Source organism: Desmodus rotundus, chromosome 3 (genome assembly GCF_022682495.2).
Source record: "Desmodus rotundus isolate HL8 chromosome 3, HLdesRot8A.1, whole genome shotgun sequence".
NCBI classification, from domain to species: domain Eukaryota; kingdom Metazoa; phylum Chordata; class Mammalia; order Chiroptera; family Phyllostomidae; genus Desmodus; species Desmodus rotundus.
The window spans coordinates 196,286,337-196,308,410 of NC_071389.1; the positions used below are offsets into that span (position 1 = coordinate 196,286,337).

Sequence of the window (22,074 nt, forward strand, 5' to 3'; positions counted from 1 at the left end):
TCGTGGCCCCTGCTCTCCAGCGTGACACCCATCCTGGCACCTGTCCCCTTGCATGTGTCTCATCATCATTGCCCCCAGCAGGGAGTCCCTACCTGTTTAAGTACCAGAGGGGAACAAAGCCGGCAAGATGCCAGAACATTACATAACATAACATAATTCTGCACATGCAAGCCCACTTCGTGTTATGGGAACAGTTTATTGGACCCAGTCTCAAGGCTATGAGAACACTAGTTATCAGACCCCTTCAAGGCCTTGGGAACACTGCTTCCCTTAGCTACCCAGACACCTGGGTGAAGAAGCCAGACTGCCTCCACTTGCCCTACAGTTCACCCCTTCTGGGTCCCTCACCTTACAATCTACTCGAGGATGTCTTCTGCAAGGTCTCTTGGTGAGGAGGGCAGAGCCCTGCACCCATAACTCACAACTACAGTATAGCTACAGCAACAAGGAAGCAAAACACAAGTGCTGCCGCAGAAACAGTACAAGCTTCAATAGCATACAGCCAAAACACAGGTAATCAGGCCACCCCTAGGTACAACGGCCAGTCCAGTTTCCATACAAGTAAGGCCACTCATGTGGGCCACCCACTCAGAGGGTCCTAGTGGGAACAGTAGCCCATGCACCATTCTGCGCCTCCCAGCAGTGTCCAAGAATATGGGTCTGACACAGATCTGTAGGAGTCCAGCCCACCCAGGCTTGTCCTTTGGAGTTCTCAATGCAAAAGGGCACTGGTCCAGCCAGCTCCACAGCCTCAGCTGTGAGCCACCCCAAGCCATCCATATGGAGTGGCTGCTTAACGACCTGGGCTGGTCATACCACTACTTTGCCCCAACATAGATGTCAGTCCAGGTAGCACTCCACAAGGGATGTTTGCTGTTCCACTGTTTCTGAAGCCAAGTCCAATTTGAGACAGAAACAGAAGAGATGCGCCATGGGAGGCAGGCCAGTGTGCTCAGGGGGAGTTCAGTGCAGACCCAGCATGCTGATTAGGTAGCCAATAAGGCATAGGTATGAACCCAGTCCACTAAGGTATTACCTTGCACTCTAAGGGCGAAAAGACAGAGCAGTTATAGGCACCAGTAAAGGCAACTTAAGACCCTCAGGCAATATACAAGCCAGTTTCTGGTCAGCTGATAAGACAACGGCTAGCAGAGGGGGTCTTTCTGGGCATGAATACTAGACCTTTCATGCCTCAAATGGGGGTTCAGCATCTACTTGGAATAACGGGAGAACTCGTAATAGGCCATAGGGAAATCACAAAGGTGCCACAAAGAAGCATTTCATGGTCTGCTGGCCCTGGGTATGTCACCTTTAAGATTGGGGGCCAGGTCCCAATCATCTGGGGCACTATTTGTAAGTTTCTCTCCACCCCTTGGCCCCAAGGGGCAACAAGAGCCACCCAGCACATGTGGGAGGCTTTGATTTCCCAAGGCCACGTCCAAGTGGCTGTTTGCCCTCCCCCCAGGCCCTCCGGAGCAGGTAGGAGAATATTCCTGTTTTCCCGTGTCTGGTTTCAGCAAAGCATCCTTAGTCTAGACCTGCAGCTGAATTGGACCTGCAGTCTGGTGGAGCAGTACTTCCACCGGAGCTGGGCCCCGCCTCCAACTCCTCTCATTTAGAGTCTGAAGGACAGTCTATAAGCGTTTTGTCCAACCCATCAGCATAGGGGTGGCAGCTGCAGCTTGCAGACCCTGCTTTAAGAGACCAGTGTACTGTTCAGTCATTCCAGCAGCTTGGGGATGATAGGCCACGTGGAATTTCCAGTCAATTTGCAGGTCTGGAGCCCACTATTGTACCAAGGATCCAGTAAAAATGAGTCCCTTGATCACTTTTAATGATTAAGGGTCGCCCATAAGCAGCACATAATCCACTCAGAAATCACTGCTTTCTGATCTGGGTGCTGTGCGGGATAAGCAGCTAAAAGTCCTGTGGCCATGTCCACACCTGTAATAGCATACTTATATCCCTCTGAACTAGACAGGAGCCCAATTACATCTACCTGCCACTGGGTCAGCGGTACTCGTACCCACGCTACCTGTCCAGAAGTTCCCACAGGCCTTCGGGGATGCTGTCACGAGTAGACAACACAGGTCTCACAGGTTTCTTGTGCCTCTGCCAATGTAACAGGTAACCTCCATGTTTTGATAGTGGACCATATGGTCTTCTGCCTCACATGTGAGAGGCGACGGTGTGGCCAATGGGCTACTTCCCTTCCTGAGGGACTGACAGGTACTGTTTCTAGCCACCGCCTCTTGGCTAGAGTATCAGCCTCATCGTTCCCAGGGGAAGCAAAAGGTGCATATCCAGTAACATGACATACGGTACTTTGTTTCTGGTGGCCTAACTCCCATAAGTCTTGCTACAAAACCTGTCCCCACAATGGTCTATGCATAACCATCCACTTATTTGTATGCCATGTAGAGATCCATAATGTTAGCCCCCCGGTACACTGGCCAACTATCTGTGCAAATAGTCAGGGGCAGGGCGTCATTGACCACCACTACCAAACAGTGCAGGGTTCAGCCCATCGACTGCTTTGCTCCATGCCTGTGTCAAACCAGATCGTCTCTGTTTCTGGGTGGACGGCCACAGCAGTCCACACAGCAGGCTGGCCTCTGTTGGACCCATCAGTGTACCACGCAATTGAGGGAATAGATGCCTGCCCCTCCCAGAAGGGGCTAGTTTCTACCTCCTCTGTAGGGACAGGAACTGTAGATTTCTCATCTACATAAATAACCTAACACTTCCTGTAGCTCAGCCCAAAAAGGGCCAGTGGACAGAATACTGCTTTGCTGCAAATAAGCCCCCCACTTAGCCAGCATGGGCATCTGAGCCATCCCACTATGAGCCTTGGCCATCCAGTCCCCCGCCCACCCTGCAATGGGATGGGTGGTCCTAACTGTCACAGGGGCAGTTCCTGTTATGGCCTCAGTGGCCAATAGGGCAGCATATACAGCAGCCAACTGCTTTTCAATCAAGGAGTACCATACCTCTGCTCCCTTCCATGTTTGGGACCAGAAACCCAAGGGTTGACAAAGCTGTTCTGATCACTGCCCCAAACCCCATCCAAAGCCTTCCTATTTCACATACACATCTAGCTTATAGGGTCTAGCAGAGTATTTCCTCCCTCTTCTTGGGAGGCTGGCATAGCCAAATGGCCCTTTAGACTCACAGGACAGGTCTCTTTGGGTCACACCCCCGGGGTTGGGACAGATAAGTTAGGCCTGCACCGGACGCTGGTGTGCAAGCCTAGGAGCTGCATGGGTGGGTGCTGGTTGCTGGCGCCACCACTGCATCCTCTCGGGTCACCAGGCCACTGTTTCTGTGACCTCAGTAACTGCTGTCTCTGTGGTTCTAGGTGCCACTGTCATCTTCTGGGGCCACTCTGACAGGCACTGCACTTGCCTGCCACCACAGCTCTCTGGCGTGCTCCCTATCGAAAGGTTTTCTTAGGCTCTGCCAAGGAAGAAATGCCAATAAGCCACAAAATCAGGCAGTACAGAGCTTTATTGGGGTTTGCACACCCGGGCGAGGTTCCCGGGTCCACAAAGCGGAGCTGGGGAAGTCGCGCCCAAGCAGAGAATATGGCGGGGTTTTATGCACCAAATTCTGGTTGGCTCTCTACGTCGGGGCTAGGGATTGGTCTCCTTGAACAAAGGAGCAATCTATCATTGGTGGTTCCCCTGGGGCTCAGGCTGCCAGGCGGATATCCCCGCCCCTCCTGACATTCTGACCTCTTTGATAGGATAAGGGGTAGACTAAGGTTGCCTGGGGGATATCCCCGCCCACCCTGGCACGGGGTTTTTCTAAGGTCTTCTCCACCACCCACGGGTCTTTCTCCACTGGGTCAGGTATGCCACTAACATAGGGCCAGTCCTGGGGAGGGAGGCCAAGCTGCCAGGAGCCCAGCCATGGGATACTACCTGCCGGTGATCAGCCACCCCAAGCCCCCCTCCGGGGGTGCCGGCTCCATAGCATTCTGTGACAAATCCTGACAGCTATGCCAATGGTGTTGCCACCCTTCAAGGCCAGGCAGGTCCATGGTATTTGTGCAGACAGAAAGTATTCACAGAGCCGTTGGGATGTCTGGCATGCTTTTATTCACAGGTGGGCAAACCATGCACACTGCAGGCTGCGTGTCTATCTGCATGTCTCATGTCGTGGCCCCTGCTCTCCAGCGTGACACCTATCCTGGCACCTGTCCCCTTGCATGTGTCTCATCATCATCGCCCCCAGCAGGGAGTCCCTACCTGTTTAAGTACTAGAGGGGAACAAAGCCGGCAAGATGCCAGAACATTACATAACATAACATAATTCTGCACATGCAAGCCCACTTCGTGTTATGGGAACAGTTTATTGGACCCAGTCTCAAGGCTATGAGAACACTAGTTATCAGACCCTTTCAAGGCCTTGGGAACACTGCTTCCCTTAGCTACCCAGACACCTGGGTGAAGAAGCCAGACTGCCTCCACTTACCCTACAAATGTACACAAACCCACCCACCCGAGAATCAGCACCAAAAGGGCCCAGTTTGATTGTGGGTAGAGGGGGAAGTGACTGAAAACTGGCAGAGAGCGGAGCAAGCAGCACTCTTCCCACTCCGACTCCTGCCCCACATACAGTGTCACAACGCAGCGACCTGGGTTGCCCCACCCTGGTGAACACCTAAGGCTCCGCCCCTTACTACATAACAGGCATGCCCAGACCAAAAAAAAAAAAAAAAAAAAAATGGCCCAAATGAAAGAACAGATCAAACCTCCTGAAAAAATACAACTAAGGGACGAAGAGATAGCCAGCCTATCAGATGCACAGTTCAAAACACTGGTAATCAGGATACTCACAGAAATGGTTGAGCTCAGTCGCAAAATGAAGGAACAAATGAAGGCTACCCAAAGTGAAATAAGGCAAAATATACAGGGAACCAACAGTGATGGGAAGGAAACTGGGGCTCAGATCAATGGTTTGGAGCATGAGGATGAAAGAATCATTCAACCAGAAAAGAATGAAGAAACAAGAATTCAAAAAAGTGAGGAGAGGCTTAGAAACCTCCAGGACAGCTTTAAACGTTCAACATCCAAGTCATACGGGTGCCAGAAGGAGAAGAGGAAGAGCAACAAATTGAAAACTTATTTGAAAACATAATGAAGGAGAACTTCCCCAATCTGGCAAAGGAAATAGACTTTCAGGAAGTCCATGAAGCTCAGAGAGTCCCAAAGAAGTTGGACCCAAGGAGGACCACACCAAGGGACATCATAATTACATTAGTCAAGATGAAAGAGAAGGAGAGAATCTTACAAGCAGCAAGAGAAAAGGAGACAGTTACCGACAAAGGGGTTCCCATAAGACTGTCAGCTGATTTCTCAAAAGAAACCTTGCAGGCCAGAAGGGGCTGGAAAGAAGTATTCCAAGTCATGAAAGGCAAGGGCCTACATCCAAGATTACTCTCTGCAGCAAAGCTATCATTTAGAATGGAAGGGCAGATAAAGTGCTTCCCAGATAAGGTCAAGTTAAAGAAGTTCATCATCACCCAGCCCTTATTATATGAAATGTTAAAGGGATTTATCTAAGAAAAAGAAGATTAAAAATATGAACAATAAAATGACAACAAACTCAGTTATTAACAACCGAACTAAAAACAAAAACAACCTAAGCAAGCAACTAGAACAGGAACAGAATCACAGAAATGGAGATCACATGGAGGGTTATCAGCAGGGAGTGGGAGGGGGAGAGAGGAGGAAAAGGTACAGAGAATAAGCATAAATGGTAGGTAGAAAATAGACAGGGGGAGGGTAAGAATAGTATAGGAAATGTAGAAGCCAAAGAACTTATATGTACGACCCATGGACATGAACTGAAAGGGAAGAATGCGGGTGGGAGGGGATAGAGAGGGCAGAGGGGAATAAAGGGGGTAAAATGGAACAACTGTAATAGCATAATCAATAAAATATATTTTTTTAAAAAGTAGGTTTAGAAATTAGCATTTTTCTTAGACCCTATCTTCAAATTGCTTTACTTTCCTGGTCTCCTGGTTTGTAAGCATCTATTTTCCTTAATTTAAAAAAAATATATTGATTTTTAAAAAGAGAAACATCAATTTGTTGTTTCACTTATTTATGCATTCATTGATAGATTCTGTGTGCCCTGACTGGGGATTGAACCCACAACGTTGGCGTATCCAGACAGTGAGTGCCCTAACAATTGACCTACCCAGCCAGGGAAGCAGCTCTCTTCCTTTAAACTGCTTTTAGTCGATTTTGCTTTTGGAAAAGGATTTCCCTCCAGTGTAATAGAAAGCAACAGCCACCCAGGTGAAGTCACACACCTGGGGATTTTGTTATAGCCTTTAAAAATAAAACAAAAACAATGCCTTGGAAACTGAGTTTTAAAGTGTTGTCAGTTCTTTTTCCAGTGATTACTTGGATTTTTTTGTGAGAAACTTGTGACAGTCTTTTAAAAGGTAAAGTAGCAGATTTTTACCTTTTAGCAGTTTAGGGAGCTCCTGACTTCACAGGTTGCTAGGATGTCAAATTCATGCTGAGCAGTATAAGTAAAGTGTTAGTTACAAATGAGAGAAAAGGGATCCTTTTCACAGTTATAAATAAGCTATTTCTAATAGCTTACACCTTTTTATTTTTCACTCTCACTTTCCCTGGTTTTGTATAAACATTAAATCCCCCGAGGAGATGGATATTTAAGGTGATAAGTAGTTGCTCTGACAGGGAAAGAGCAGGAAAGACAGAGAGGCTACATGGTGCTGTAAGTTCAGGGCTTCGTTTGCGGACCTCAGAAAAAACTCGAGAAGGACATATTCTTCCTTAATGTTCTACTATACTTAAACTGTAATTTAAAAAATTGAGATATAAATCATGCACCACAAAGTCACCCTTTTAAAAGTACACAATTCAGAGGTCTTTAGTATATTCACTGTGTTGTGCAACCATTACCACTGTCAAATTCCAGAATATTTTTATTGTCCCCAAAAGGAAGTCCATACCCATTAGGTGTCATTTCCTATTTTCCCTTCCCTCTAGCCACTGGCAGCCACCAATCTACTTCTTGTCTCTATTGAATTGTCTGTCCCAGGCATTTTATATAACTGGAAACATATAAATGTTACTGGCTTCTTTCACTGAGCATGTTTTCAAGGTTTATCCATGTAGAAGCCTGTTTCAATACTTCAGTCCTTTCTATGGCTCAGTGATAGCCCACTACATGGATATACACATTTTGTTTATCTGTGCTTCATTGATGGACGTTTGGATTGTTTCCATTTTTAGGCTATTATAAATAATGCTACTGTGAATATTCGTGTACAGGTTTTTATGTGATGATGTAATTATTTTTGAGCACAGTACTTCTGTACTTTGTCAAAAGAGAGAATACTAAAAATCAAGACCAATAAACCCATACTCCTGCCACCTAACCCAGCCATATTTATTTTTATATTACCTTTAACGTGTACTACAATATTCCAAATGGGTAAGAAATCATGCACTATCTTGATGCTGATGACTTCACTCTTCTATTTCCTCTTCAACCCAGTCCAGCTGGACTTTCACCCTCACCATTAAAAATTAGGGCTCTTGTCAAGATCAAGATCACCAGCAACCTCCAGCTTGCCAAACCAGTGTCCTCATGCTACTTGACCTCCAAGTGGTGTGTGACACTGGTGATCATCCACTCCTCTGGAAACACTGTCTTCTCTTGGTTTCTGCAGCACCACACATTGTGAGTGTTCCTTCTACTTCCCTGGCTGCTCCTCAGATTACATCTCCTGTTTCTTTTTCTGCCTAACCTCAAAATGTTGGGAAGTTCCAGGATTTGGTCCTAGGCCCCCTACTCTGTACTCTCTTCTCAGCCATGACATTTAGTCCTAATGATTCTTAAATTTACATCTCCAGTTCTGACTGTGTTAAGCTCTGTACTCGTATATACAATTGTCCACTTGACATCTCTGCTTAGAGGTCTAATAGGCATCCCAACTTAACATGGCCAAAGCAGATCTCTTGATTTTCTAACCCTAAAACCTGCTCTTCCCTAGGTCGTTCCTCTTTTTTTGTTGGACCTGCACAGTTGCTTGGGTCAGAAATCTTAGGCGACATCATTGATTCCTTCTTTCCATTATCTGTCTCTCTACCTCCAAATTACATCCAGAATCTGATTACTTGTCACTGTCTCCACTACTTCAGTGCGAGATAGCATCTCTCACCTGGACAACCCTAATAGCTTCTACTCTTAACCCCTCTGTAACTCACCCTCCGGCATGGCCAGTGCGATTTCTTAAAAAATCTGAGTCAGAGACAGAGTCATACCCCTGCTCAAAGCTCTCCATTGGCTTCCCATGAAATAAAAGCCAGAGTCTTTGCCATGGATAGAAGGCCCTACATAATCTAGTTTCTGCCTGCCTCTCCAGTGCTCTCTGCTACTTCCTCCTCATTGCTCTACCGCAGACACACTAGCCTTTTATTTCTCCAGTGTCATACACTCTCTCTGTCCTTTAAGGCCCGCATTGCAGTAGCCATTTCCTCTACTCGGGCTGCCCTTCTAGGTCTTTGCAGAGCTGGCTCCTTGTCAGAGCTGGCATCAGCTAAAATGTTCTCTCCTCCGAGAAGCTTTCCCTGACCACCTATCAAAAATAGCCCTCTGCCACTGCCTCCCACTCTGTAAATTACTATTGTGTTATTTTCTTCATAGTAGTATTATTCTGAAATTATTTATTTACCTATTTTTATCTTACAATTTTTTAAAAATTGAGGTATAATTGACACATAGCATTGTTTTAGTTTCAGGTGTAGAACACAGCAATTCAGTATTTGTATACATTGTGAAATGATAGTCAGGGTAAGACTGGTTACCATCTGTTACCTTACATAGTTGCAAAAAACATTTTTTCTCATGGTGAGAAGTGTTAACAGCTTTCTTAGCAACTTTCAAACATGCAGTGTGTTATTATTAACTATAGTCACCATGACGTACATGGCATCCCCATGACTTATTTATTTTATAAGTGGAAGTTTCTTGCCCCACTACCCCCGCTTTTGGCAACCACTAATCTGTTCTCTACATCTATGAGCTTGACTTTTTTGTTTTTGTTTTTTTTTAGATTCTACATATAAGTGAGATTTTATGGTATTTGTCTTTCTGTACCTGATTTATTTCACTGTTTACCTATTTATTGTCACTAATATTAACAGTTGATATTTACTAAGCTCATACTTTGTGATAGATATTTATTTACATTTTCTCATTCATCATCTGCATTTTACAGATGAGGAAACTGCAGTTCACAGCAGCAAGAACTTTGTCTCTCTTTTTTTACTGCTATATCCCTAGCACATGTAACAGTGTCTGGCACATAGTAGTTGCTCAAAAAAAATGTGTTGGTCGGGTAAGTGACAGAAAGACTCCCAAATTTATATCTCTAGTTCTGCATCTCCCTGAAGATGTAAACTTGTATATCCTATCACCTACTTAATACCTCCACTCAGAGTTCTAATCAGTATTTAAATTATCCCACAACTCTTAACTCCTTCTTTGCCTAAACCCGTTTCTTTTTTCCTCTTCCCCATATTAGTAAATGGCATCACCGCAAATCCAGTTTAGACCAGAAACCTAGGCCTCACTTGTAGTTGCTCCCTTTCTCCATTCCCCACATCCAGTCCAGCAGCAAGGCTGTTGGTTCTTTCTCGGATTATCTCTGCCCCCGCTGTCACCACATTAACCTCACTCCCCATTAGCTCTTTCAGACTTGTCTCCCTGCATCTACTCTTATCTCTCAAGCCATTTTCCACACGGCAACCAAAGTGATTTTTAAAAAACATGTTAGCTCACACCACCACCACCATGTTTAGGACCCTTTTGTGGATTCCTGTAGTTGTTACAATCTGAGTCCTTCACTCTGGCCCACAATCCCCTAGTGATCTAGGTGCCTCTGCCCCTCCAGTTCCCTCTCACCATTGTCCCCCTTGGTCATTGGGTTTCAGTTTACGCTGAGCTCCTTCCCTCCCTCCACGATCTTCCCCACCTCAGAGCCTTTGGACTGGCCATTCCTTCTGCCCGTGACTCTACTCCCAGGTCTTGCAGGACTGGCTTCTTGTCCTTCAGGTTTCAACTCAAACAGCACTTCAGATATTTCTTCCCTAGATTCTACATCACATCAGCCATTTTATTCAGAGCACTTACCATACACTGGAACTGTTATTTGTTCGTGTATTTACTTATTTTCTGATTTTCCCCCTCTAGATTATAAATAATTGTTGCCCTACCACATAATATGTATTAGAGACATATTTGGGGAGTGAGTGCCTGAATGATAAACACATTTCTGGGTACACATGCTGTATTATAACATCATGTTTTCCCTTAATGTTAGATCATAAATAGTACCAATTTTCTTTAGTCCCCATAATTGAAATTCTTTTTATACTCTTGTGTCTGGCTTATTTCACTAAGCATACTGGTTCTTTTTTGTGTGTTATTAAGGTATGCTTTACATACAATAAATCCACCCTAATTTTTAGTGTGCAGTTCTGAAGCTCTGACAAAGATACAATCGTGTAATTACAACACAGTCAAGATATAGAACAGTTCTGTCACCCTAAGAAATTACCATGTCACTATGTAGTCTACTCTCCCCACTGCCCCCATCTGATAGAAACTACTGGTCTGTTTTCTCTACTTACAGTTTTGCCTTTTCCAGAATGTCATATAAATGGAATCATGCAGTATGTAACCTTTTCAGTCTGGCTCCGTTCCTTTAGCATAGTGCATTTGAAGTTCATCAGTGTTATTGCATATGTCAGTAGTTAAATTCTTTTCTGCTGAGTAAGTAGTATTGCATTATAATGGATGTACCACAGTTATTTATCCATTCACAAGCTAAAGGGCATTTGAATTGTTTTCAGATTCTGTCAGTCATGGATAAAGTTGCTGTAAACATTTACAAACAGGTTTTTATGTAAACAAAAGTTTTCATTTCACTTAGGTAAATATACCTAGGAGTGGGATTGTTGGGTTGTATGGTAAATATATGTTTAACTTTATAAGGAACTACCAAACCCTTTTCCAGAATTGCTGTGCTGTTTGAATTCCCGCCAGCAGTGTGTGAGAATTCTAATTGCTCTGCATCCTCACCAGCACTTGATGTTGTTAGGTTTTGGTGTTGGTAATATTGTGGTTCTAATTTGCATTTCCTTAATGACTAATGATGTTGAATATCTTTCTGCATGATTGTTTGTCATCTGTATATCTTTTTAAATTTTTTTTTAATTTAAAATTTTACAGATTCTAAAGAGAGCGGAAGGGAGGGAGAAAGAGGGAGAGAAATATCTTTGTGAGAGATGAACACTGATCAGTTCCCTCTTGCACGCAGTCCGACGGGACTGAACCCACAGCCCAGGCATGTGCCCTGACCAGGAACTGGTGACCTTTCATTTTGCAGGATGATGCCCAACTGAGCCACACCTGCTAGGGCTGTATATCTTCTCTGGTAATGTTTCTATTCAAATCTTTTGCCTGTTTTTTTTAACTGGGTTATTTGTTTTCTGCTTACTGAATTTTGACATTTCTTTCTATTACAAACCTATGTGCTTTATCAGATATATGTGATTTAAATATATTTTCTACCCTAATGGGTTCTAGTTGATAAAATCCAATTTATCAACTTTTTTGTTTTATAGATCATACTTTTAGCATAATGGAAGAAGTCTTTGCCTAATCAAGGTCACAAACATTTTTTCCTATTTTTTTTCTAGAAGTCTTATAGGGTTAGGTTTTCTATTTAGGTCTATCACCCATAATGAGTTCATTTTTGTGTATGGTGTGAGGTATGGATTAAAAATTTTTTTTTTTTTGCAAGTGGCTGTACAGTTTTTCTAGGCCCATTTGTTGAAAAGACTATCCTTTTCCCATTGAATTGCCTCTGTATTTTTGTTGAAAATTAATTGTATTATTTTCTTAGGGCTGCCATAACAAAGTACCATAAGCTAGGTGACTTAGAATAACTGTAATATTATCTCCCAGTTTGGAGTCCAGAAGCCTGAAATCCAAGTGTCAGCAGGGCTATGCTCATTCCGAAACCTGCAAGGGAAGATCCTTCCTTGCCTCTTTCAGCTTCTGGTATTCCCAGACTTTTCATGACTCGTTAGCATAATTCCAGTCTCTGCTTCACACAGTGTCCTCCCCGTGTGTGTATCTTCACATTGTCTTCCCTCTATGTATGTTTGTGTCCACCTGTCCCCTTTTTATAAGGCCACCAGTCATACTGGATTAGGGCTCATTTTAATGATGTCTTAAATTGGCTAAATCAGCACAGACCCAATTTCCAAATAAGGTCACATTCTAAGGTACTGGGGGTTGGAACTTCAACATCTTTTGGGGGGACATAATTCAACCCATAACATTAATTGACCATATGTATGGGTCTATTTCTGGATTACTTATACTGTTCCATTGACAGAAATGTCTGGCCTTTTGCCAGTGGCACACTGTATCAGACAGTGTGAGTTCTCCAACTTTCTGCTTTCCAATTCCTGGCACTGTAGCCTGCAGACTCTTCAGGCTGTAACTGGGGGAATTGTTTTCTCTCTCTCAGGATTCACTGTTCTGTGCTGCCTGCCATCCGGTGTCTGAAAATCACTGTTCCATGTATTTTTCCAGTTTTTTAGTTGTTTAGGTTGGGGGAGTAAATCCAGTTCTTGTAACTCCATCGTGGCCAGATGTGAAAGTCCATAGCTGGAGTGTGAGATGATTGAATTACAATTCTATTGTGTCGGTGTACCAAAACTTGAAGAATTTTCCTACTGTTTAGCATTGAAATTATTTCATGTTATTGCTGTATAGATAATGCTATAGTAAACCTTTTTATGCACATTTGTTTTTGCTTTAATTGAATTATTTCCTTTAGATAAGTTTCCAGGAGAATAGTTACTGGATAAAGGATATGGAAATATTTATGGGCATTCCATTCCCAAAGGAATGTACCAATTTATACCAATTCGTGAGTGAACTAATTTTCTATCACAAAACTAGTTTTTGCTGGCGTTGAATATTTAACAAATTAAATATATTTTTAATTTTTAATATATCAATATACATTAATATTGTTACATTAATATTACATGTAATGTATATGCACAAATAATTACACCAATATACATACATGTTCATGTGTGTGTGTGCATGTGGCAAGAGTAGGTTTACAATTGTCGGTATAGAAAATAATACAAGAATAAACTCTGTTTTATGCACTCACAATTGTAAACCTACTTTTGCCCCATGTAAACGTGTGTTTCCATCACCAAAGGGGATAGACCTCCTTGGCTCTCTGGTTGTCAATTCATAACCTCCAAGCCCTGGCCAGGTAGTTCAGTTGGTTGGAGTGTCGTCCTATAACTGAGGGTTCGACTCCCGGTCAAGGAACATACCTAGGTTTCAGGGGTCCCAGGTTCAGGTGCCTACAGGAGGCATCCAGTTGATGCTTTTCTCTTGCACTGATGTTTCTCTCACCCTTCCTCTCTCTCTTCCTTGCTCTCTAAAAAGCAATGAAAAAATGTCCTTGCGTGAGCATTTAAAAAAATAAAAATAAAAACAACAAACCTCCAAGAAGAGATCTATCCAGGAGCATCCAACCTTTTGGCATCTCTGGGCCACACTGGAAGAAGAAGAGTTGTTTTGGGCTACACATTAAATACGCAAACACTAATGAAAACTGATGAGCAAAAAAAAGGTTTTAAGTAAATTTATGATTTTGTATTGGGCCGCATTTCATAGCCATCCTGGCCTGCATGTGGTTCATGGATTCCAGGTCGGACACCCCTGTTAGACTGTTTTGGTCGAGTGCTCACACCTCCTCTGATCACTTTGGCAATGCTATTGAATGTTATGATTGGCACAGCTCAGGCCTGTGCTTGCCTAGAACCCATCAGCTAGGCTCTGGAAGATGAAGTCATATAAATATCAACAGCTTCCCAGAACCATGCAGTTGGAAAGAGTGAGTAAAGGAAATTTCAAAATGTGTGGGGTCAGTGTGGTAGGGAGGTTGCTGTTTTCCAGATGCCCAGAAGAAGAGAGAATATGGAGTAAATAAAATGCTAGTTATTTCTTACTGTGGCATGAATGTGACTTTTATTTACTTTTTTTTCATTTGCTGTCCATTCATTCATCTAACTTATCTAACAAATGTTTATTAAGAGATTTTTGAGTGCCAAGGATGCAGAGAGAAACAAGATCCAGTTGAGTCTAGTAGACTCAGTTAGCCAAAAAAGGAAAAGGGAGAAAAATGTTAAGACGCCCTGGCTGGTGTGGCTCAGTGGATTGAACGCCAGTCTGTGAACCAAGGGATCGCCGGTTTGATTCCTGATTGAGGCACGTGCCTGGGTTGCGGGCCAGGTCCCCAGTAGGGGGCATGTGAGAGGCAACCACACATTGATGTTTCTCTCCCTCTCTTTCTGCTTCCCTTCACCTCTGTCTAAAAATAAATAAATACGATCTGAAGAGAAACCAGATTAAACGCAAGGACCTACATCCAAGATTACTGTATCCAGCAAAGCTATCACTTAGAATGGAAGGGAAGATAAAGTGCTTCTCAGATAAGGTCAAGTTAAAGAAGCTCATCATCACCAAGCCCTTATTATATGAAATGTTAAAGGGAGTTACCTAAGAAAAAGAAGATCAAAAATTGGAACAGTAAAAATGACAGCAAACTCACAGTTATTAATGGCCACACATAAAACAAAAATGAGAGCAAACTAGGCAAACAACTAGAACATGAGGGTTGTCATTAAGGGAGTGGGAGGGGGAGAGAGGGGGAAAGGTACAGAGAATAAGTAGCATAGATGATAGGTGGAAAATAGACAGGGGGAGGGTAAAAATAGTGTAGGAAATGTAGAAGCCAAAGAACTTATAAGTATGACCTATGGACATGAACTATAGGGGGGGAATGTGGGAGGGACGGGGGTGGGCAGGATGGAGTGGAGTGGGGGGGGAAATGGGACAACTGTAATAGCATAATCAATAAATATATTAAAAAAATATAAATAAATAAATAAATAAATAATCTTTCAAAAAATGTTAAGAGGGAAGTTCTGTGATGGACTTATTCACAGGACTTAGTAGGAGTATAGAGAGCCTCAACTAAAGGCAGGGAAGAGTCACGAAGGGGTATTAATTGTCCATTGATGTGTAACAGATCACCCAAAACTTAATTGCTTAAAACAACAATAATCATTTATTATCTGCCATGGTTTCTATGAATCCAATTCAGAAGCATCTCAGGAGATTCTGGCTCGTGGGAGAGGAGGATCTGTCTCAGGACATTGCAGTCAGGTGTTGGCTGGGGCTGCAGTTATCTGAAGGTTTGAGACTAAGGGATCTACTTCCAAGGTGGATCACTCGTGTGGTTGGCAAGTTGGTGCCTCTCCATGGGACTTTGTGGTGTTTCCATGACATGACACGCAGCTGACTTCCCCAGAGCAAGTGATAAAAGAAACCAAGACGGAAGCTGCAATACCATTTATGGCCCGTCCTTGGAAGTTATACACAGGCACCGCTGCTGTATTCTCTTAATCACAGAGGTTAGTTGCGGTTCAGTGTGGAGAGGTCCTACACAAGGATGTGAATACCAAGAGGTAGAATCATTTGAGCCACCTTGGAGGCTGGCTACCACAGAAGTCTTCTTTCTGTGACAAGGCGTCATTTGAGTTGAGTCTTACAGTACATATAGGACTCTATCTGGCAGATAAGGAAACCATTAGAGACAAAATAATGGAGACATTGGGCTGCTGATAATAAGGAGGCCACCATGACTGTATTGTAAGGTAGGTGGATGGTAAGGGAGGAAAAGGACCAGATCATGTAGAACCTCATGTTGCTAGAGTGTGTGGCCCTTATTTTGGAGATAATGGCAAACTATTGAAAGAGTACAGCAGGAGATTTAGCTTTCAGATTTGCATTAGAAGGATAATGTTGGCAGTAGGAAGCAGCTGAAAATGGGAGGCTGGAGTTTGTGAGAAAGGTGTCACTGGAGGAAGGCGTCTGACGGGCTGGTGGCAGCTCTAGTACGGCCTGAGACTGCTCAGGAAGAGCTCCCAGTGAGAAGAGCAAGGGCAGAGGGCAGAGCCCACAGGCAGCATAGAGATGTGCTGAGTAAGAGAAAACCAGGAAGATTCCCATTATTTTTATACTCTACCTTCAAAAAGAGTATTCATATTTTCTTTCCTTTTTTACATAATTTCCTTTTCTATTCAATATAAAGAAATCAAGTATATACTCGCCTTGTCCAGACTGTCTGTCCTCAGCTAAGAAATTTAATCTTTACTAAGTCTTCAAACCCACCCCTTTCCCATTTCTTTTCACTGGCATTTCTTTTCTTAACTTTTTGTAAAGAAGATTTTACTTACTTATTTCTAGAGAGAGGGGATGGGAAGGAAAGAGAGAGAGAAACATCAATGTGTGGTTGCCTCTCTCGTGTCCCCTGCTGGGGACCTGGCCCGCAATCCAGGCATGTGCCCTGACTGGGAATTGAACTGGCAACCCTTTGGTTCAAAGGCCGGCACTCAATCCACTGAGCCACACAAGCCAGGGCCATTTCTTTCTGTCTTTTTTTTTTTAAATTGAATTTCTTGGGGTGACACTGGTTAATAAAATTATATCTGTTTGAGGTGTATAATTCTATAATATATCATTTGTAAATACTTACATATTTTCCTTCATTTTCCAGTAAAATATTCATATTCTAGGGAGCATTTATTGTCTGATTTTACTTTTTTAAGCATCCTAGTAGCCACATTATCATCTTACTCCAGCCTTTCTGGGACTTTTCTGTCCTTAAGCTTCTCTCCCAGTTTGTTGTTATCAGTAGCCTTCAGTGTCCTGTCATTTTCTTTCACGAAAAGTAGTCTTCAGGATCTCAGAGGCCTCCTGGAATACAAATATTTTTGCTTTTGCTGCTTACAGCTTTCGTGTTCCCTGGGAAATGTGTGACCACCTATGCAGTGGGGTGAAAAAAACTAGGAGACAGAACAGGTTAGTAGGTCAGAGGTGGATGAAGGACTAGATCTCCTCGATCTTTATGAGGAGCCCCCACCTCCCCCCCACCAGGGATTCACAGTGACACCTGATGATCTTTGCTTTGTGAACAAAATTTGTCCTTTAGGAAACATGGATTCTACAAACTAGGGAGAAAAATATTGGAGGCAGAGTAAAAGACTGACACCTTTAAGCATGTAAATTTAATTTTTAAAACTTCTTTCTAGACCACCTCAAAGTCGCTTGCATCAATCCTATTTTGCAAAAGTTTCTGCATGTATGTACTTCTGTGACTACAGCAGGGAAGCTGGTGACGTGGCTAACTCCTCAGCTGCTTCTGCAGGCTCCCAGATGGCTGCTTTCAGGGTGGTTTCCATAGTGATCAGAGGCAGGAAAAACCTGCCTGCCCAGCTTAGCAGTATCACATCCGGTCCTGCTGAGACTCAAGGGCAGTTGATGGGAGATGCAGAGATTCCTTAAAACATATCCAGAATCTGACCATTTCTCAATGGCCCCACTGTTGCAAAGCCAACATCATTCTTACCTCTTCTGCCTTGTTGTCTGCACTATGGTGGGAGCTTTTAAAATCGAAGTCAGATTTGGGTTCACCTCTGCTTAGAACCCTCCTATAATGTCCCAACTCATGAGAATGAGACCGAAAGTCTGTCCCACACTGTAAGGCCCTCTATGACCCCTGCTGCATCTCCCACCATCTCCTTCCACTCTTCTTTCATCCTCAGCCTACTGCCTTGTTGCTTCTTCATCCTGCCAAGTATTCTTGAGCCTTAGAAGCTTTGCACTTGCTGTTCCTTCTGCCAGGATCCCCTTTCATCCAATAGCCAAGTGACTTGATTCTTCACTTCCTTTTGCTTTGGTCTTTGCTCAGGCATCACCTTATACTCAAAGAGCTCTTCCAGACCATTTTACATATACAGCCTCTCCCTTATGATACTCTGCCTTTCCCTGGCTTTATTTCTCTCATAGCACTGCAGTGGTCATGATCTGACACAGCTGTATTTATTTATGTTCATTGTCTGATTCTCTACTCTAACGAGGCCAGGACTTTTGTTTTCCATGATTTCACCTCAGCCCGAGGACCGCACCTGGTGGATGGTAGTGCTCAGTAATTGTGGAGTGAATGAATGGGTGGGAGGCAAGCTAAGGTCAGGAAGAGAAGCCGCTTGGTGAGATTTATATTCCCTGCCCCTAGGTCTTCCACAGCCAGAGACAGCTCATTTCCTCCACTGCAAGCAACACCTGCTTCCTTCACACTTTCTCTGCCCTTCTAGAAGAAACAACCAAATTACTGCCTCTGGGGTGTGGATAAGTCTTTCTCATGATTGCAACTGGCATATATTACTTTGAACCATATAGAATTGTTTTTATAGTTTGTAGTAGATGAGTATCAGCAATATCAGATGGCTTTTAGCATGTCGATGTTGAAGGCCCAGATACTAACAATAACTGTCTAGAAATTACTAGGACTACTTCTGATGTCTGGTGCTTACTGAGTACTTGCTGTGTCCCCAACAGTGTGCTAAGGGCCATATTTGCATTCTCATTTAATCCTCATAACCACTTTGAGATGTAGGGGCTGTTACTCTATTTTATGGATAAGAAAACTAAGATTTAAAGAGATGAAGTGAACTCGCCAAGGTTATACCAAGTGGGGAGCAGCAGAGCTGGGATTTGAATCCACGTCTGTCTGCCTGGAACTGTCTTCCTTTAACTGCAGCTGTCTGGCTGCTGCACGAAGGCGAAGGTGGTACAGAGGGTGAGCTCTGAAGCTGCCCCCTCCTGAGGCTGGTGTTGCAGCGATATGCTTAATAGAGCACTGGATTATTTCCCAGTGCTGTCTAGCTGGTGGCCCTTTGTCGTCATTTCATGGGGCAGGGTGAGAGGTGAGTACGGTGTTTGGTTAGGGCACAGTTACTGGAGTCCATTTGGAAAACTGTCTGTGGGTCTCTTCTAGGCTTATTTTCTTGTGTATAAGGAATAGAGATATCTACTTCAAAATATGTTGTGAGGATTGAATGACATGATTTAAAAACCTTCCAGCTCAGTCCCTTTAACATAAAAATATGTAATGTTCCATCCAGCACAAAATTCTGATTCAAATCACTCCCTGCATGTCTGTTATACTGAAGGAAGACATTACATTTTCACTATCATCTTCAACAGGACAGACAAGCTGACCTGTTAGGGACACAGGTTCTGCCATCTGGTTCTCTGTCTGGAAGCTGGAGGGAGTGGCTCTCCCAGTTGGGCACCAAAGCCTCCATTTTGGTCATTTAACCCAAACTTGGCATGGTCAGGGTGTGTCTGAGGACAGGAGGAGAGAGGATTCATGACCCAGCTGAGCTCCCCTTAGGAGTTCCAAGATGACTCTTTTGCCCCCAAATTTGTAAGTATGTCTTTAAAGAGAACTGGGGTTTTTCATGTGCCCATTTTCCACCTATGCTTGAGTTAAAGGCCCACAGAGTCATGCATTCTCCCAGCTCCCCTGAAGTGGTTAATGTTCCTTGTTTTTTTTCTTTATCACTCATAGGACCCTTCTAGTTTACCCAGAATCCCAACACCAGAATTCTGTAGCAGATAGTGTGAAGACTAGCAGCCTGCTGTGGCCCAGAGTAACAACTAGCACTGGACTCTAATTTCCTGTCACCTGAAAAATGGCAAAGGAGGTTTTTCTTTAGGTCTAGGTAAGTATGATTTCAAAACCTGTAAGGCAGCTTGTTCTAAATATTTCAACCATCCCTCCTACTTTTGCCCTCATGTTTATTTCATGGAGTCAGATTTTTTACTTCATGGTTAAAAGTAAAAGGCTTAACAAACAGAAAAAGTCTGAAAAAACTACCCTCTAAATGTGTTTCTGTTGGAGCTCAAGTGGGTGATAATAGAGTCTTCTGGTTCTAATAGAAGCAAGTTAGAAGTAAGAAGTTAGGAAGTTAGAAAGTTAGAGGAAGCACCTAGTGCTAGCTTTTTCGTTTTCCTTTTTTTTTCCTTTCGTTTCGTTTTCCTTTTTCTTTTTTTTTTGAGATAAAATTCACATGCTACAAAATTTACCATTTTAAGGTGTACATTTCAGTGGTTTTAGTATTTCATGTGTAACTGTCACCACTGTACAACTCTAGAACATTTGTCATCTCCCCAAAGAGAAACCCCATACCCATTAGCAGTCAGCCTGCATTTCCTCTCTCTCCTAACCCTTGGTGGTCACTCATTACTTTCCGTAGTAGAGGATTTGCCTCTACTGGACATTTCATTTAAATAGAATCATACGATATTCATCCTCTTGCGACTGGCTTTTTTCACTAAGCGTAATGTTTTAAACGTCCATCTATGTTACAGCCTTATCAGCACTTCATCCCTTTTTACAGCTGAATAATATTTCATTATATGGATATTCCATACATTTTGCATATCCATTCAAATTGTTAGACATCTGGGATATTGCTGCTTTGGGGTTGTAATAAATAATGCAGCTATGAACATCCATGGACAAGTTTTTGTGTGGATATGTGCTTTCATTTCTTTTGGGTGAACAACCAGGAGTGGAATTGCTGGGAAATATTTAACCTTTTGAGGAAGAGCCAAACTGTTTTCCACAGCAGCTGCACCATTTTACACTCCCAGCAGTGATATCCGAGGATTCCAGTTTCTTCACAGCCTCACAAGCACTTGTCATTGTCCTTTTTAAAAAAATTTTTATTTATTGATTTGAGAGAGAGAGAGAGAAACACTGATTTGTTGTTCCACTGATTTATGCATTCATTGGTTGATTCTTATATGTGCCCTCACCAAGTATCGAACGTGCAACCTTGGCCTATTGGGACTACGTTCTAACCAACTGAACTCCCTGGCCAGGGCCCTCGTTGTCTTTTTGATTATAGCCATCCTAGTGGGTGTGAAGCAGTATATCATTGTGGTTTGGGTTTGCATTTCTGATGAGTAAAAATGTCAAGCATTTTTTACCTGCTCATTGGCCATTCACATCTCTGTTTTGGAGAAACATATATTCAGATCTTTTGCCCATTAAAAAAACTGGGCTATTTGTCTTTTTATTATTACTGAGTCCTTAATTTTTAAGTGAACAAAAAAGGGAGGGGAGGGAGGCAAGGTTTAAACAGTTACAGGGGAGACCTGAATTAGATTGCAATGTCCTCATTTCCCAGCTGTATGGTCAGTGAAAACTGCGGCAGAACAGACTGTTGGAGAGAGTGGGATGTGTTGGTGTTAGGTGAGTGCAGGTGTGACTCACTCACCTGCACTCACCTGTAGTTTATCTAAAGAATCCCTCAAAGATGCTGCCTCAGGGAAACCTATTCCCAGAGGTTTTGTTGGTGGCTGGGCTTTATTTTCTTATTTAAGAAATATTTGCCTGAGCATAGGGCCTTATGAGGTCTGTGTGTGTGACTCTCCTTCCTTAAGATGGGAACTGGATGGACACTCCTCTTGCTCACAGAGCTGTTGAGAACATTGGTTTTGTAGCTTCCTCAGAGTGTGTCTTCTCTCAGATGAAATGTTCAGAAAAGGAGTCTTTTTAAAGTGTGATTTTTCCTTCCCTTGTTAAACAGTGGCCAGGACTTCCCTCCCCACTGCCTCTGGGCCAGCAAAATCAGAGTGGTGGGTGGAAAGGACCCCCAGCCGGGGCTGCTTCTGAATGACTTTCCCCTTTACTTTCCTGCCAGGGCAGATGTTTCTGGACCAGATGAAGCCTGAGGAGCCTTCCAGCTGTAAGATACTAGGATAGAAAACTTCTGCGTCTGGATCTGCTGAAGACTTGCCTCACCTCTTCACACAATGTCAGGTGGGAAGCAGGGACCTGGGCTTAGAAATGGAGTGAGAGTCTCTGTGGAATGAACGGAGGCTTTTACCCATGAGGCCTTGTTTGTTTTTCACATACTTCTGTGGATCAAGACCATCGAGGTAAGAGGTGGAGGAAGGAGGAAGTCATAACTGGGAGTCTGGGAGAGTTACAGCTCTCTTCTCAGCTCCCCAGTTTTCCTGAGTCTCTGTCCTCTTCCCTACTTCCAGCTACAAATCCTC

General features: G+C 43.3%; 1 protein-coding gene across 4 annotated transcripts in view; it reads left to right on the plus strand.

The window, feature by feature from the left end:
* Positions 1 to 22,074, plus strand: part of SGSM3 (small G protein signaling modulator 3) — a 44,591-nt gene that overhangs the window by 11,663 nt on the left and 10,854 nt on the right. For 2 of the 4 annotated variants that reach the window (XM_024579238.3, XM_045187002.2), the window contains exons 2-3: positions 19,574 to 19,727; positions 21,717 to 21,835. In XM_024579238.3, the coding sequence (XP_024435006.2) occupies positions 21,829 to 21,835 (7 nt within the window). In that variant the 5' untranslated portion in view covers positions 19,574 to 19,727; positions 21,717 to 21,828. Of the gene's footprint in view, positions 1 to 19,206; positions 19,430 to 19,573; positions 19,728 to 21,716; positions 21,836 to 22,074 lie in introns of all 4 variants that reach the window. The other 2 variants (XM_045187000.2, XM_071221097.1) reach the window with 2 other exon arrangements.